Below are 17912 nucleotides of genomic sequence, written 5' to 3' on the forward strand. Positions count from 1 at the left end.
TGGCCTCAGGAGGTGAATTTCACACACATATTTATGATGTTAGGGACGAGCCCATCGATTTCTATTTTCTTGAGTGTTTTCAACATGGATGGGTATTGGGTTTTTCAAATCCCTTTTCTCCATCTACTGAAATCATGATTTTCCTTAGCTCTAAAAATATGATAGATTATATTAATGGCTTTCCTAGTAGAGACCTTTTGTGAATTAAACTCCATGTGGTCATGATGTACACACATTCACGTGCTTCGGATTGGTCTGCTAGTATTGTGTTTATGATTTTTGCATCGCTACACTAATTTAATTTTAGTGCGCTCTTTGCAGGTCAAGGGTCAATGCCATACTCTATAAAGCAAATGTGGAAGTTTTTCTTCTTTTTCTTGGCTCCAAGAGAGAAAGTTTGGAAGAATTCTGCTGAGGAGCCTTTTGGGTGTGCTCTGTGCTTTTTATCACAGGCACACTCTTGAAATTACTTGCTCTATTTCCTCCATGGAAATTGAGCATTTTAGACCTGTCCCTTGAGGTCAATTTCGGTTGAGTTGTGTTTTTCTTAAAAATGACCCATTTCATCTGTTTTCCCGTTTGTCAAGAGCACACAGGAATGTTTTGGGAGGGGATTGCTGCCTTCCTTTCTAGAGGGTTCTTTCCCCCTGGCATTTCCAACTTTCTTTTTTTTTTTTTTTAAAGTTTTTTTTTTTAATTTTTATTTATTTATGATAGAGAGAGAGAGAGAGAGAGGCAGAGACACACAGACAGAGGGAGAAGCAGGCTCCATGCACCGGGAGCCTGACGTGGGATTCGATCCCGGGTCTCCAGGATCGCGCCCTGGGCCAAAGGCAGGCGCCAAACCGCTGCGCCACCCAGGGATCCCCATTTCCAACTTTCTATATGTGTTTTCCCCCTTGTTTTTCCCTGATTAGGTTAGTGATTGGAGTATTTTTGGGTTTCTTTTCTCTTTTCTTTTTTCAAGAGAACCAGCTTGGGACACCTGGCTGGCTCAGTTGGTGGAGTGTGCAACTCTTGATCTTGGGGGCTGTGTGTTCGAGCCCCACGTTAGATGAAGAGCTGACTTAAAAATTAAAAAATATATAAATAAATAAATAGAACCAGCTTTTGATTTCATTTGTTCTATTGCTTTTCTGTTGTATAACTCATGAAATATTGCTTTCATTTTTATGAATTGTTTTCTTGGGTCTTACATAGTTGCCTTATTTGGGCAGTTGTTTGAGTTGGGTGTGTTTATTTGAAGCTTTGTAATGCTAAACCAATGTAGTGCTATACATTTTCTCTGTCAACTCATCTGTTGAGTTTTCATTATCATTATTCCTAAGAAATTCTGTGATTTCACTCTGTATTTCCACTTTGACCCAAAAGGTGTTATTAGCATGTTTTTTAAAAGTTTTTTTCCATATAGGGGCACCTGGGTGGCTCAGTGGTTGAGCGTCTGTCTTTGGCTCAGGTTGTGATCCTGAGGTCCTGGGATTGAGTCCTGCATCGGGCTCCCTGCATGGAGCCTGCTTCTCCCTCTGCCTGTCTCTGTCTCCCTCTCTGTGTCTCTCATGAATAAATAAATAAAATCTTAATTTTTTTTTCTAGATACAAGGGTCTTGACAGATTTTTATTCATTTCTACTTTCATGGCAAAATAGAAAATCCTGTTGGGCAGCCCTGGGTGGCTCAGCAGTTTAGCGCCTGCCTTTGGCCCAGGGTGTGATCCTGGAGACCCGGGATCAAGTCCCACGTTGGGCCCCCTGCGGAGAGCCTGCTTCTCCCTCTGCCTGTGTCTCTGCCTCTCTCTCTCTCTTTGTCTCTCATGAATAAATAAGTAAAATCTTTAAAAAAAATCCTGTTTGTGTTATTTTTATTCTTTGGAATTTATTGAGATTTTCTTTATGGCCTACAATAATCAGAGGGAAAGAGTGTGTGAGCACGAGCAGGGGGGAGAGGGAGAGGGAGGATCTCCAGTAGACTCCCCACTTAGCGCAGAGCCCAACACAGGGCTTCGTCTCACGACCCTGAGATCACAACCTGAGCTGAAATCGAGAGTCGGATGCCTCAGTGACTGAGCCCCCCAGGCACCCCTACATTTTATGAATGTTCCATGAAAAGCAGCGCATTCTGCATACTTCGGGGTTAGAAGCTGATTGCTGTATACATACATACATGCGAGGTGAATTTTCCAGGGCTGCCATGATGCATTAGCACAAACCAGGTGGTTTAGAACAGCAGAAATGTTGTTGTCTCACAGTTCTGGGGGCTGGACGTCCAAAATCCAAGTGCCGGCAGGGCCGCCCTCCCTCTGGGGGCTCTAAGGGAGGAGCCTTCCTGCCTCTTCTGGCTTCTGGTGGCTCTCGGCGGCCCTTGGCTTGTGCGTCCCACCAAGCTCTGCTTCATCTTCGCGTGGTCTTCATTCCTGTCTCTGTCTCCAAACTCCCTCTCCTTTCTCTTCAAAAGACACCGATCATTGGATTTATGGCCCACTGCAAGTTTCATCTTGAAGATCCTTAAATAATGACATCTGCGAAGACACCATTTCCAAATGTGTCTTTACTCCTGTGTCATCTCCTTGAGCCGCCCTGGATGCATTGAGGGGGGCTGTTAGCATTTCCGGTTCTCTTTACAGCACCGGTAGGTCCACTAGTGAAAGCTCCTGCTGTCTTGTTAGCATAAACATCGGTGACTCTTCAAAATCATCGTTGTGTGCTGTGGCCTCGCGCGCCGTAACGTGGCCTCCGTCTCTAATGCTGTTTGCTAGGAATTCTTGTTAGATGTGATGGATGCGATCCTTTCATGTTATTTGCATTTTCCTTGTGTATCTTTCTTTGTACATCATTTATTTCAGTCTTTTTGTTTTAGCTGCATCTGTTCCTGCACAGATTGTTATATTCTGCTTTGTTAGATATTCTAAAAATGTTTTCACGTTTTTACATCGATCGTTATGGGCTATTTACATTTGCTATGTGATCTCATTTCTGTCATTTTTATGTTTATTCAAAATTATGGCTCTATCATTTCATGATAGTTATCATCATGATATGGCTATCATTGTGTAGCCATTCTCTTTTCTTCGTATGCATGTGTGTGTCTGGGCATGTTTGTGTGTGTACAAATACATGTATGTGTGCAGAATTTAGGAAGGTTTACGTTTTATTCGAGCGGTTTCCTTGTATTTTTTTAAGGATTTTAAAAATTTACTCATGAGAGATACACAGAGAGGGGCAGAGACAGAGGCAGAGGGAGAAGCAGGCTCCCTGCGGGGTGCCCGATGCGGGACTCGACCCCAGGACCCTTCTGCCTCCCTCTCATGAGGACTCCTTTTTTTTTCTTCGTCCTCTTTTTTATTTAAAGACTCCAATATGGAAGTCAACGAGGCACAGGTGGCTATTGAGCATTCAGAACGTGACTAGTGACTGAAGAACTGAGTTTTCTAAAATTTATTTTTAATTAATTTAAATTTAAATAGCCACATTTGGCTGGTGGATATGATACTGGACAGCACAACTCTAGAAAGTCCATGTGAGAGAGATTAGCCGCAGGTATCCGAAAGCAAAATAATAATGAGGGCAAAGTGTACTTATTTTATTGATCTTTAGTTTTCTGTTCGTTAGTATATTTTCCGGTCTAAACACTTCGTAAACACACCAATATTGTGGTCAATGCCATTTGGTTGGCTTTATTTTTCTTGACATTCATGCTTTGCCCTCATCATCAAATATTATTTCCTCTGTAGCACCATTTATCTGATTTCTTGAGAAGTCTGTGTGTGTTCCTTTGCTATTCTTAACTTTTAAAATTGTTATCCTCTCTCTACCATGTTCATGAGGACCCTTGTGAGGACACTGGACCCTCCGCATATGCCAGGGTCATCTGCCACGTCAGGAGCCGTGCGCTAAGCACAGCTGCCAAGTCCCTTTTGCCATGTGAGGTGACCTGTGGACGTCTTTGCGGGGTCACCACGCAGCTGGCCACGGAAGCTCTCATGTTAGAAGGGCCTGTTCCTTTGTTCTAATGTGTGGGCCTTTGTCATGCATCACAATGTTTGCTTTCAGACAAGTGATCACTGTCCTCTCACTTTTTTTTTAATGAATGTTTTATTGGTGTTCAATTTGCCAACATACAGAATGACACCCAGTGCTCATCCCGTCCAGTGCCCCCCTCAGTGCCCGCCAGCCAGTCACCCCCACCCCCGCCCTCCTCCCCTTCCACCACCCCTAGTTCGTTTCCTCTGTCCTCTCACTTTGGAACGAGGTTTGCCCGCAGCGAAGTCCGAAGGCAGAGGCTGCGCGTCTCGGGGCGTTTGGAAGCGCGCGCCGGGGCCTGCGGCTGGAGGCCCAGGGCCTTCTGGAATCTGCTCTTCCTCCTTCCCACACGCAGACGCCCCGGCCAGATTGCTGTTCCTGCCCTGCAATTGTAGGCAGATTCCCCTGGGAAATGAGCATAAATGGTTTCATCGCAGTGGAATTAGTTTAAGGGAAGCGCTTCACAGCACCGGCTAATCGGCCCGTGTGACGGCGTCGCTGCGCGCGGGCACCGACCCGGGAAGAGCTCGCCGCTCCGCGGGGTGGCTCGGAGCCCTCGACGTGCCGCCCGCGGGCCTGGGTCCGGGAAGGGCCGCGGCGAGGCCCCGGCCGCTCCCCCGCGCCGTCCGGGCGCCCTGGGCGCGGTGGCCGGCGGCCGCGGGGGACAACGTAGGCCTCTGGCAGCCTGCGAGGCCGGAACCGAGGCGCCCGGAGCGAAAAGGCCGCGCCGCAGCTACGTGGCCTCCACCGCCGGAGGGGGAGCCCCGGGGCCACGGGGCGGGGGGGGGGGGGGCGAGGCTCTCGGAGGCGCCAGCGCTGCGGGCTCTGCGGGCTGGGCCCCCCCCCCCCCCCCCCCCGCCTGCACACAGCTGTACTGCGCCTGCGCGGAGGCCCCTCCAGGCCGCGGCCCGGGTTAGCCCTCCCCCGAGAGGTGGCGGTGCCGGGGCCACGACGGCAGCTCCGAATGGCTGCGGCGGGCGGGACTGCATGCCCTTGGGGTCCGCACCGTCACTCGGCCGCTCCTCTTTCCTTCAAGATGTTATCCGTGTATCTGAGCGAGAGCACAGACGCACAGGGAGAAGCTCGTAAAAATCGAAATTGGTGCAAAAGGTCACAGCGAGCAAACGCTCACGTCTGAAAACCACACGCGGGCTGCTGTTTGCCGACCCCGCGCTGCCGGGCCGGGGACACGCATCCCCAGGCAGCCAGGGCGCGTGCGCCCGCTCGTCCCTGCGGCTGCGCCCGTGCGGCCTAAGGCGGGTGCGAACAGGCTGGCCGCGCCGCTCCACGGAGAGCTACGCGTGCGTGTGAGCGCACACTATGACTTTGCCCCCTGCCCCAAAATATCGGAGGATGTTTTCATAAGCATATGTCGGGGCCGCGGCCTTCCCCGTGCAGATCCCTCCCGCAAGTCTCGCGAGGCGCCGGCGCCGGGCGCTAGGAGTCCTGCCCGCCGCCGCCCACTTCACAGGGGGGAAAAGCAAGGCCGGCAGAGGCACGGGGCACAGGCCTGCGAGTGTGATGCGCCCACGGATGACCTCGGGCTGCGGCGCTGCTTTCGGCTGAGGACATTCGGGGACGGTTTTGCTTCTGGCTTAGCGCTACGCGGGCGTCGGGGAGGTAGATCCAGCCCGCCTCTCTGCCTGCGGGCCTCGACGTGATGTGAGCTACGCTGGGCACAACTGGATCGCGCTCCGGAGGGGCTCAGGGAGCTAGCGCAGGGCGGGGCGAGGAGCCAGGAGGACCCGGCCTGCCGCCCCCCCCCCCCCCGGGCGTGCCAGCGTGGGGGGGTGACTGTTGTCAGGGCTGTCGGGGAAATGGGCACAGCCCAGCCGCCTCCCCCTGTCAGCAGGCTGCTGCGAGGGTCAGGTGACCTGCAGCGGACCAGTGGGCCCGTTCGCGGAGTACCTGGCGTTAACACAAGGCGGCTTGAAAATGGCTTAAAACCCCCACCATGTAATTAATGCGTTTCCATGTCTATGCAGACTCCCCTTCTACCTCGGTGCCCGGCCACCAGGTTCGCCTCCTCGGACAGAAGGACCCCTCAGTTTCCTCCGCACCCGTTCCAGAATAATGTGCGAATGTCTACAATACTTCCACCTGCCTGAACGACTACACTTAAGGGGTTCCAAATGAAGCAGACTTAGGGTCTATGGTGAACTCTTAAAAATGGCTGGGAAATGGAACATTTTTAAAAAGGATGTTATTTATTTATTCATGAGACACACACAGAGAGGCAGAGACACAGGCAGAGGGAGAAGCAGGCTCCATGCGAGGAGCCCGACGTGGGACTCGATCCCCGACCCTGGAGTCACGCCCTGAGCCGAAGGCAGAGGCTCAACCGCTGAGCCCCCCAGGCGTCCCGGGAAATGGAACATTTTTGGCATCGAATTATACTCAAAGTAATTTGAGGCCAAGCCTGGTCCACCCCCGCGCTCCCCGTGTTGGGCCCCGCGCGCGGTGGGATGAGGAGCGGCAGCTCCAGCCTGTGGCCACCAGATGGCAGTAGCGCTCTGCTCCCAGAGCGGCCGCCGCCGCCGAGGTCCCAGCCGCCGCTCCAAGGGATACAGTGCGGGAAGCTGTGGAGAAAATAGAAGGCGCCACTAAGGAGAGATTAAAGCTCAAAGGTTGCAGCACAGGTATTTGCAGAATGCTTTCGTGACGGGTGGCAACGGCTAGGGAATTTATACGGAAGAGAGATGGAGACCGACCAGCGGCCGACGAAACATTAACACCAGTTTTGGGCTGGCTTCTTCTTTCCTAAAGATTTTTAGGAGCAGAATAATCTAGGAGGACTGGGAATTGTTCTCTTGGGGTTTTGCAATTAAGATTTGAGAATCTTCAAGTAATGAAATCTGCATTAAAAAGCAGCCAGAGGGGATCCCTGGGTGGCGCAGCGGTTTGGCGCCTGCCTTTGGCCCAGGGCGTGATCCTGGAGACCCGGGATCGAATCCCACATCAGGCTCCCGGTGGGTGCATGGAGCCTGCTTCTCCCTCTGCCTGTGTCTCTGCCTCTCTGTCTCTCTGTGTGACTATCATAAATAAAAAAAAAAAAAAAAAAAAAAAAAAAAAAAGCAGCCAGAAGGGACGCCTGGGTGGCTCAGCGACTGGGTGCCTGCCTTGGGCCCAGGTTGTGACCCTGGGATCTGGGATCCAGTCCTGCATCCGGTTCCTCGCAGGGAACCTGCTCCTCCCTCTGCCTGTGTCTCTGCCTCTCTCTGTGTCTCTCATGAATACATAAATAATATCTTTAAAAAAAACAGCCAAAAATATTTCTTCCATGATTATTGTGTCTACTTGAGTGTTTTTTTTTTTTTTAATTTATGATAGTCACACAGAGAGAGAGAGAGGCAGAGACACAGGCAGAGGGAGAAGCAGGCTCCATGCACTGGGAGCCCGACGTGGGATTCGATCCCGGGTCTCCAGGATCGCGCCCTGGGCCAAAGGCAGGCGCCAAACCGCTGCGCCACCCAGGGATCCCTACTTGAGTGTTTTTAAGAAAACAAGCAAAGACTGTTCCCTGTTACAAAAGTAATACACCTTAATGGTAGAAAAATTAGAAAATGTAACCAAGCTAAAAAGAAGAAAAATGTAAAACACACCCGAATCCTGCTAGGCAGTGAAATCCCACGGGTGGTTGAGACTTCAGTGGATTTCTTACCTGTTTTCTATGTTCACATGTAAAGATATTCTCATAAATGAAATCTAGTACATCGTCGGGGCAGCAAACTTTACCCTTCTTCCCTTCTGGGTTCTCTGGCGAGTCTAATAATGAAATTGACAGAAGACAGATTAACAGGAGAAAAATTTAATTGTGTCCGTATGGGAGCCCACAGAACTATGAGACCCCAAGAAGTGAGCACAGCAAGCTTTTAGACAAAGAAAGCATAAATCGGGGAACAAGTGACCGAAGCCGAGGCTTGGGGTAGCACATCAGTCTTTCCTTCCCCAATGGAGAGCAGAGAGACTATATCTCAATTCTTTCTTTCTTTGTTAAAGATTTTATTTATGTATTCATGAGAGACACAGAGAGAGAGAGAGAGAGAGAGATAGGCAGAGACACAGGCAGAGGGAAAAGCAGGCTCTCCGCGGGGGGCCGATGTGGGACTGGATCCCGGGACGCCAGGGTCACAACCTAAGCCAGTGGCAGATGCTAAACCACTGAGCCACCCAGGCGCCCCCTAACTACTTTTTTCCTGAGTTTTGTACCCAAGACACAGCAAACATTCTTAAAACAAAAACTATAAAGAGCTCTGGGTCTATTTGTATGTCTGTATGTCTCTATGTCTGTGTGGGTGTGCTCTAGATGTGTGATATTTTTCTACCTCTGGATGGTATTGCCGAAACTAATTTGCAAAGAGCTCTATTTAATTGGCTTCAAGAAAATTAAGTGTTTCTATAAATCAAGTATACTCTCAGAAATGTAGAAAGGAACCTAAATGTTTTTTTCAAGTTCACATGACCTGCGATGATCTTCAATAAATACAAAATAAATTTGTTGGTTTAATAGAAGTATTTCTTCAGTAGTTAACTATTTATTTGATATCTGATCCAAGCTTCATTGTTCAAAAGAAGTAACTTACAGGAGGGGGCTGGATGGCTCAAGCAGTAGAGGGTGCTACTCTATCTGGGGTCGTGAGGTTGAGCCCCACATTGGGTGCAGAGATCACTTAAAAAAATAAAATCTTTTAAAAAAAGTAATTTAAATAGATATAAATTAGGTCAAAGCTTATGCTAAGTTAAACCTAATAATGGCTATTCAGTGAACATCTAAGTCATTTCCAAATAAGATTAACATTAAATGGGAAAACTAAGTTTATCTACTTTGGGTCTTTAAATTTTTACAGAGAGAAACAAATGTGTGGGTCTATTAACAAATTTTATGCCACACTGAAAAACATTATTATGAGAAAGGATACACTTTCAATAATTTTTAAATGTATCTATCAGTTTGCTAATCTGCCACAGGATGCTAACACAGGATAGACAGCTCAAGGTTGCCCGCGCCCTGGTTTTCCCCGGAAAGCAAAGATTACAAATAGTTTCAAAAATCGGAAGAAGGGCTGCGACAGCAAAATGAATTAAAGCGAGTAGGTCAGAACCCTTGGAACAAGTGAGCTAACTGCACGCAAGCCCTGCAAGGTCGGCAGCGCAGGCACAGCAGCAGGCGCCCCAGTGCAGGGTGAGAAGCAGTGGGGCTCTCCGGCCAGCTCCTTCCTGCAGCGTGAGGATTTACCATAATTTCCGGTTTCTGAAACTGTGCTCACAGACCCTTGGTGGGCGAGCATTAGCATAATAGAAAATACACGTATGATCTACAGCTATCTAGATAAGTGGATCCTATATATCTTCAATTTTGTCTCTAATGTATAGTTGGGCTTATGGATGGATTGATTATCCGTATGTAAAGAAAAAGGTAATTTCATAAAGTGCAAAAGAGTGAATGCATATCATACTCAAAATGGGAAATACGTGTTGGTTCATTAAGCGTTTTTTTAAAATATTTTATTTATTTACTTGAGAGTGAGTGAGACAGCACAAGCAGAGGCAGAGGCAGAGGGAGAAGCAGGCTCCCCTAATGAGCAGGGAGCCCGATATGGGGCTCGATCCCAGGACCCTGGGACCCCGGGCCTGAGGTCATGACCCGAGAGGAAGGCAGATGCCCAACCGACAGAGCCACCCAGGTGCCCCAGTTCATTAAGCTTTTATTTTAGGTGGTTTTATATGTGTAAGTATGGTCTGGGCCGGAATATACACTCTCTTTCTTGCTGTGGAATGATCCAACGTGTTTGAAAGCCACCACTCTTGAGCCATGGAAGAGTCTGCGTGGCCAGCTGAAAAGGCCAGTACAAGAACAACCACCCTTGAAAAAAAAAAAAAAGAAAGAAACGTAAAAGAAGAACAAAATGGGGGGGGGGAAATCATTTAAAAAATCCTTCCCCTATTTCCTGTAACTACTTGCAAGGCTGGGAATTCTGAATTGTGGTTCCCAATAATTTACAACCCTGCCATCAGCTTAGACCTAGCTGTCCCATCTTCCAGATTGTTACTCTGCTCAGCTTAGAGCAAGCGCCTTCCTCAGTAATGTGGGCATCTTGCCGCCCCTGCCTGTCATAGGGTCCCCAGGCTCACAGAGCCATGTCAGGGGACGCGAGTAAATCTCATGCTCTAATTTTCAAAAAGCTTATGTAACTGCGTTACACAGAAAGGATGTATTATTCACTTAACGTAGTGCAGAGGCGACTGTGCCACCCTCTCTGAGTACATCTATATACATCTATAATTATTACCTAGTGCCAGCTTTGGGCCATTCCTTTCCTAGATAAGCTTTGTAAGTCTTTGAAATCGAGGAGGTAACATCTGAACTAATAAAGCTGAGGTTGTCAGGAAAAAGGGGGTTTCGTTTGCTTAGTTTTTGTTTTTTGGTTTTTTACAGAATCACTAGAAACAATAAGGATGAAAGAAAATGGCTGTATATGAAAAGTAGGAGGTGTGTTTTGGGTAAAAGCAGGTATGAGGAATGGAGATGCATTTTTGGTAAAGGGAAAAAAGAAAGTAATTTCATCCTAAAGGAAAATCGTTATTTCAGAATAAGAAAGAAAAAAGGACAAAACCCAAATGGATATAGAAAGTTGTAGAAGGTTTGCAGAAAAGGGATCTTGAGAGAGGAATCTTATGTGTGGCAAAGCAGAGATTAAAATAGATTTATTTAAATTTTAAAAAAAGATTTTATTTATTTATTCATGAGAAACACACAGAGAGAGGCAGAGACATAGGCAGAGGGAGAAAAGCAGGACCCTTGAGGGGAGCCCCATGTGGGACTGGATCCCAGGACCCGGGATCACGCCCTGAGCCGAAGGCAATTGCTCAACCACTGAGCCACCCAGGTACCCTGGATTTATTTAAATTAAAAAGAAAAAAAAGGGGAGAAATTTAATATCAAAAGTACAGTGGTGCAAAATTAGAATTTGGTTTTCTCTCTGTTCAAAGGACAAAGTTTTCTTAGTTATTGGTCTGCTCTTTTTTGTTTTTTGTTTTTCGGTCTGCACTTAATAAGAAATTGCAAACAAAGGTTTTTCTTTACCTTCAATGTAACCTGCCTAGAAAACAAAGATTCTGTGTTTTGTCTTTATCAGGTTTACTTAAGCAAACTTATGTAAAAAGCTAAGTTTTTTCAAATAGGTTTTTAAAATTTTATTTTTACATTTTTAAAAGATTTTATTTATTTATTCATGAGAGACACAGAGAGAGGCAGAGACACAGGCAGAGGGAGAAGCAGGCTCCTTGCAGGGAGCCCTACATGGGACTCAATCCCCAGTCCCCAGGATCACACCCTGGGCCAAAGGCAGGCACTTAACCGCTGAGCCACCCAGGGAATCCCACTCAAATAAGTTTTTAGTGTTATGTTAAATTTCACGGGATGCATTGTAAAATAAGAAGTGATGCTAAGCTTTCTTTAGGAGATATTTATATGGAAGTTATTAATGTAAACATTCCAGAAATTATATGAAATTCATGAGAATCTGATGTACTGACATAGTGTTATCAGCCATAATTCCGGTCATTGTCTTAAAATGCTGCATGTTGAAGAAATAACCAAATTTTCTTGTCAATTGCATTATAATGAATTCTCATCTGATCTTTAGCCATTGCCAGTTTTTAAGTCTTTTGTCATTCACAGGTAGTCATTGTTTTATTCTGATGCTTTTGCCAAAATGTTCCTGCAAAAGTGCTTTATCTTTGAGGAGATTCATGAAAAAGACCCTGACAAGCACCCTATGGATACAGGTCTCTGCTGACCTTAAGATCTTGACACTGAACTGGGTAAGAATTTCTAAAGCTTTCGTGGAAAAGTGATGAATTCATCAAAGAACAAAAGATCGAGATCAACAAGAATTAATTACAGGAGACCAAAGGAAGTAATGAAGATAATTAGAATTTTTTATAACTTCACTTAAAATATTGCTGGTTCGTTAATGTCTTGTTTGCAGATTTAAAAGGATCTGAAAGAGCATGATCCATCACTATTTTTGCTGCACTCAGAAATAATCAGGCCAAGTTTATTAAAAGTCAACTTAATTTGCAAAACAAATTAGTCTTGCCATGGTTGTCTTTGATGGAAATGATTATGGAGAGAAAATTATGTTTCAGTAACACACCCTTGTGGATTTTAGATTCTAGTGCCGTTGATCATCTGAGGTTTATTTTCTACCCGCAAACTGGAGTGGATCCTGAATTCTAACTTCCTCCAATATTTGGCTAAAACCCTGCAGCCTAGCATTTCCAATTTTCTCCCACTATTTTCACTTGGAATCACTCTGAGGCTAAGCCTGCCTTTTCCCCGAAACCATGCAGGCTGCAACTGGACAACTTGATAAAAACTTCAAAGAAATCACAGCAGCCCATGTGCGGCTCTTTGTGCCTGCAGCTGTGCAGCCACTCAGAGAGATCACCGGGGGGACACTGACACTGCGAACAGGACGATCTGATTGCCTGACCGCACTGTTTGTGCTCTGCCTAAAGATACTTAGAATCCGACTTTTAGAAATTTTCTCAACTGACCGCTCTGCAAACTCAGAAAATGGAATTTCTAATTTGCTTGAACTATTCATGTTTTTCTTTTGTTTCCATAGAAATGCCTCTCATTAAAATTACCCGGTTAGGGCGGCCTCGGTGGCTCAGCGGTTTAGCGTCTGCCCTTGGCCCAGGGCATGATCCTGGAGACCTGGGATCGAGTCCCACGTTGGGCTCCCTGCATGGAGCCTGCTTCTCCCTCTGCCTGTGTCTCTGCCTCTCCCTCTCTTTGTGTCTCATGAATAAATGAATAAAATCTTTAAAAAAAATAAAATTACCCGATTGCTCACATTGTATGGAAGCCTGATTCAGGTGGAAGCCCGCCTCCTGAAACACAACCTCAAGTTCATCCTTGGCCATCACGAGGTTACGTGTTTGCTGATACATCATGTTGTGCCTGTGTAAATAACCTTAAAAGTTCTTTTGTAGATCGACTTAGGTGAAACCTGAATCTGATTATAAGCCATTGGGATTTATTTGGTTGGTGAAACCTTGGCTCCCGGGTAGCTCTGCTCTGGGGAAGTTTTCAATCCTTGCCTGTTGTTTTCCCTATAATCATATTGACCTTTGTAGTGCATTACATATGACTGAACTAATGGAAACAGCAAGTGTGTGATCCTGCCGCCTGACTGCACCCAGCACGTCGAGGAGGAGGAGGATGCTACGAAGGCTGGTCATGCCCTGAGCCTGCTGAGAGAAGGGCCCAGACGTGGGGAGGGGCTGTTAAAATGAGAAACAAAGCGAGTCCCACCTTGCGGGGTCCCTGAGCAGAAAGACCCGGTTTGGTCACGCAGGCGAGGCTTGATTCGGCTTCGGCTGCCAGGCTTAGAGGACCTGGTCACTCCTTGCTCACGTGTCTGGAAATGAGAAGCAAACCTTGAACGCTTCCCAAAGTTGATAAAGGACTTGGTAACCACTGAAAATTGTAATTATTGTAAGTAATCAGTGCGAAGAATGAACAGTCGCAGCTTTGTCACTAACAGGGGCACCCTTGAGCCTCATTTCGGGCTGAGTGTCGGGGTCTGCCAACTTCTGGTGTGTGCACAGTAATTTTTCTTTTTATTCCCTGTTTTTCTTTTCTTGTTCCTTTCCTTTCCTTCTCTCTGTCTCTGTGTCTGCGTCTCTCTCTCTCTCTCTCTCTCTCTCTCTCTCTCGCTGCTGACTCACGGGTTTGAGTCTGGCTATTTGGAACCTCTGACAGCAGTCCCCACACGCCGTGCGGAATGACACGTCCGTCTTAGGCCTTCCCTGAACCGCCCGCCTGCACTCCTGGTTTTTCACACTTGAGCGTGCCCTGCAAGAGGAGGCCAAGCTAAGCCACCCGCAAGCAGCAGCGCCCCGCAGGGAGGACGGCGCCTCCCCCCGCCGTCGCCGCCGCCGCCCGGATCGCCCCGGTCGCGGCGGCAGGTCCCCCCGGGAGGCGAGCGGCGGCCGCGCGGGGCGGGGCCGAGCGGCGGGGCCCGGCACGTGACGGCGCGGCCGGGCTCCGCGGGGCGGGGGCGGGGGCGGGGGCGGGGCGGGGCGGGGGCGGGGCCGCCCGGGGCGCCGGGGCCAGGCCGACGTCTGCCCGGGGCCGGAGAGCGCGCAGCTCGGGCTCCGCCTCCGCGAGACCCTGAGCCCCGGGAGCCGGGGGTTTCGGTCGCGCTTGAAACTTTAGAGCTCGGGAACCGGAAAGGCGAGGGTAAGTCGCTCACCACCTAGAAAAATCAGCCTGGGACGAGTGACCTAGAAAAAGCACACGGCCACATTGTTGGCTTTTGAAGTCCGGTGCAGAAAATGATGGTAGATCGCTGCGAGGGGCAGAGGGCCCGTATCCGTGCCCCGAATTAGAGACCTCCCGAGCGGACATGTGCTTAATCCGGAGGGAATGGTGGGAAAAGGGCCCTGGTTAAATATAGAAGGACGCGAAAGCCGCCGTAATAAATAGCAAGTAGGTAACTCCTGGCTGCTTGCGAAACAACCTATTTCACATCTCTTTCGGCGGCCAGGAGGCCAGGCCATGTAAAAAATCGTGATTGAAACTCTCTCGAAAGTGAACCAGTGTATGAAACTGGAATACAAGCGCGACCAGTTTCTGCTCTTGTCCTTTCACATTTCAAAGCCGTGTCTATGGCTTGGCAGAAGAAAGTTGCATTGGGTTCACTGCTTACGTTTGAAATATGCCATTTCAAATGGACATGACCACTGTTGGAATTTTCTAAGGCTTTCTAGGGAAGGCTTTGAGTTGTGAATGGGAAATGTTGACATCGTGCGTGTTTTCTGTAATAGTAAGATGACTCACTTCTGCAGAATGTGATAAAAATTAAAAAGCGTGAAACAATGTTACAGAGTTATTATGAATTAACTCTTTCATGTCTCTGAGACATCAAATTCCTGGCCACAGCGTTAAAAAAAAAAACCACTGACACGAGTACAACCATGCTCATGCATTAGTGCTTTATTTTAAATAAATACAAGCAGTAGGACTATGTGGCATCCCTTTTTTTTACCTTTGGCAAATACAAGTTTAATAGTAGAAAGTAGCTGTTGAGAGTAAATAAAAGCATTATTCATCAGTGCGAATAGCCTAATGGTCCATAAGGAATATGCTTCAAATTACAGTATTTGGTATCTTTGCTACATGATTTGAAACCCTGAACCTCTATGCAGAGTATTTCCAGACACTTTATATTTTACCTGTCACTTGGATCTGCACAAAATATGTTTCTCCGTTGCATCTCATAAAGACTTTGAAAACTAAAACACCAAATTGTTCCCTTTCATTACTAATCCCTAACTCTTTTGAAATCCCATTACGTGCTCGGAGCCTGTAATCACTCGGATTTCGCCCTCTGTGCCGTTTGTTTCCCCGTAGTTGCTGAAAGCCTAGGCACGCCGCGCTCCTCAAGCGAGCTGCCCGGAAGGGGCGCGGGAGCGGGGCTCCCCGGCCGCTCGCTCCTCACCTCCCCGGACGTCCAGGGTCTTCCTCGCCCCCCACCCCCTCCCCGCCTCGCCCCGAGGGCGTCACGTGGCGGCGTGGGGCCCGCCCCCGGTGACGTCACCGCGCTCGCAGCCGTCGCGCCGAAGAAAGGATGCTCTAGGATGCCGTGCAGGTGGGCGGCGGGGATGCGCCATGCGGCACTGCAGGTAAGGGACGCGCGGCGCCCACGCTGCAGGCGCACCCCGGCCTGCAGGCCCGCAGCCCGTCGGCGCCCCAGAAAGCGAAAGTGGGGTCTTCGGCGGCTGCGGCTGCTGCAGGCACCAGGCGGGGGTGCGGGGCGGGGGTGTTGCAGGCCCACGCGTGACTTCGGGCTTGGCGTGCCCATCCGGGAAAGTGGGCAGGGGCCAGACGGGAAGACCGGGGCCTCTTGCCCCGGCGAGAAAAAAAAACCGGAATGATCCCCACACATGCATTATAAAGCGAGAAACGGGCTGGTCCAAGATAACTGTCAACTGCTTTCCAGCTGTCATTGTGCTTCCTAAATAATGCCACCTTTACCGATTCCCCCTTCAGGACGTTTGTCCTCAGTCTTTAGCCCGATTTCTTCTAAAGCAAGAGCTGCTTTGCTCTGAATGGAACGGGAACTTACTGGTTAGCAATTTAAAGAGCTAGATGTGCAGTGTAAGTCGTTTGGCGTTGTTTTGCAAGGTTCCAACCTTTAGAGGGGATGTGTCAGAAATGCATTTTCTCCCCCTCCAGGTGTCTTAAGTAGATGAGAAAATGACAGCATCCAATCCAATCAAATCCATAAAATAAAATGCAAGCCCCGAAGATTAACTGCGAGTGTAAGAGACAGCGGATCAGCTACATCTCTTAAGGACAAAATGGTTTTTAGAAGGGGGTGGGGTGGAGGCGAACACCCAAACGGAAGAATTCCCAGTGTTCTTTTTAATTCCCGTGCTGAATAGTTAGCTTGCTGAAGAAGGGGCTTGATGACTCAGCGGCAGATGGAGGGGGTCAGGTGACTTTTCAGTTCTGGCCGGACAGGGGGTGGGATTGTAATGGACTCTGTTAAGCATTCTAATCTGTTCACATTCCTTTCTCTGGTTCAAATAGGACCTGAGGCCAGGACACGGGTGGGCACCCTTGGGAGGAGAATGTGACGTTCTTTTCTGTAAAACGTGACCCCCCTGGAAGTTAGGGCATCAGTAAACTGTGCTGGAACACACACCATGAATAATTTGATTCCCCAGTAACTGTTGGAGGACAGTATTAAAAAGCAATGCTATTTTAGTTGATAATATAAGGAAGGGTTTTTATTCTTTACCCCCTGCAGTGGGCTTACTGTCAGGCAGCCCAGATAGCTTTGGTTCTAAGGAGGGGATTTATATACTTCTCTCTCTGCTTTCTTTTCTTTTTTAAAAATTTATTTAATTTATTTTATTTTAAATTTATTTTTATTTTTTCCTTTTATTATTATTTTTTTATTGGAGTTCATCTGCTTTATTTTCTAACTGATTTCCAATTAATTTCGGAGTAAGGCAAGGCTTATAAAAACGATGGAGAATTCTCTTCCAACTTAGAACTTTGTAAGATTGCCATCCAGAAGACATCAAGGAGAAGAGAGGATGTGAACCCTGTTTAGAGAAAAATGGGGCTAGAGATGGGGTGGGGGTGAAGTCAGCAAAGAAAAATGGGATGGGGATGGGGTGAAGTCAGAGACTTACCATTTGCTAAAATCAAAATAATGTTTCTGAGAAATTAATGCTATGTCAGAAAACGAGCTGGTAAGATATTGGGACGTAGTCTTGCATATACTTGGATCTAGAGAGCCAAATGTCAAAATCGTACCTCTGTCCATATCCTCGCCTATATATGTCCATACATTCGTGTCTGTATCTCTACAGCTGTGTCTTTGCTAGCATAGTCTTGTTTTTATGAATTCTGCTTATATAAGAAAATACCAGGCTATTTTCCAAGGTGGGTGTACCATTTTGCATTTCTGCCAGCAATGTATGAGAATTTCAGTTGCTGAGGATCCTTGCCAGCACCTTGGTTTTGTTTGTTTCTTTAATGTTAGCCCCGCTAGTAGGTACATAGGGGTTATCCCTTTGTGTTTTTTTTTTTTTTAGGTGACTGAGTCTTATTGTATATAAATGATTCCCTGCCAGCACTTCAGTATTGTCAGTTTTGTTAAAAAAAAAAATTAAACATTCTGGTAGGTAGTTATGGCATCTCATTGTGGTTTCTTTCTTCTTTATAAATTTTTAAATAATTTACTTATTTATGGTGCTTCGAGTCTGTTTCTCCCTGCTAGAAATAGAATAGGAAGTCCACGAAGCCTCGGGTTTGTGTGCTTATTGTGCGTTCCTCTATCTCCAGCTCTGGGCGTGGTACCGGGAA

General features: G+C 47.6%; 1 protein-coding gene and 1 long non-coding RNA gene across 4 annotated transcripts in view; one reads left to right on the forward strand and one right to left on the reverse strand.

The window, feature by feature from the left end:
* Positions 1-6158: 6158 nt before the first annotated feature.
* On the reverse strand, positions 6159-13971 carry LOC111094805. Its single transcript, XR_005385894.1, has 3 exons — positions 13341-13971; positions 7677-7780; positions 6159-6594 (listed from the first exon to the last, which is right to left on the reverse strand). It is a non-coding gene; the product is annotated as an uncharacterized LOC111094805 (long non-coding RNA).
* A 150-nt stretch (positions 13972-14121) lies between these two features.
* CLCN4 (chloride voltage-gated channel 4) overlaps positions 14122-17912 on the forward strand; it is a 69023-nt gene continuing 65232 nt past the window's right edge. For 2 of the 3 annotated variants that reach the window (XM_038586800.1, XM_038586801.1), the window contains exons 1-2: positions 14122-14270; positions 15444-15715. In XM_038586800.1, the coding sequence (XP_038442728.1) occupies positions 15702-15715 (14 nt within the window). In that variant the 5' untranslated portion in view covers positions 14122-14270; positions 15444-15701. The remainder of the gene's footprint in view (positions 14271-15443; positions 15716-17912) is intronic. The other variant, XM_038586802.1, reaches the window with a different exon arrangement.

Source organism: Canis lupus, chromosome X (assembly GCF_011100685.1).
Source record: "Canis lupus familiaris isolate Mischka breed German Shepherd chromosome X, alternate assembly UU_Cfam_GSD_1.0, whole genome shotgun sequence".
Taxonomy (NCBI): Eukaryota; Metazoa; Chordata; class Mammalia; order Carnivora; family Canidae; genus Canis; species Canis lupus.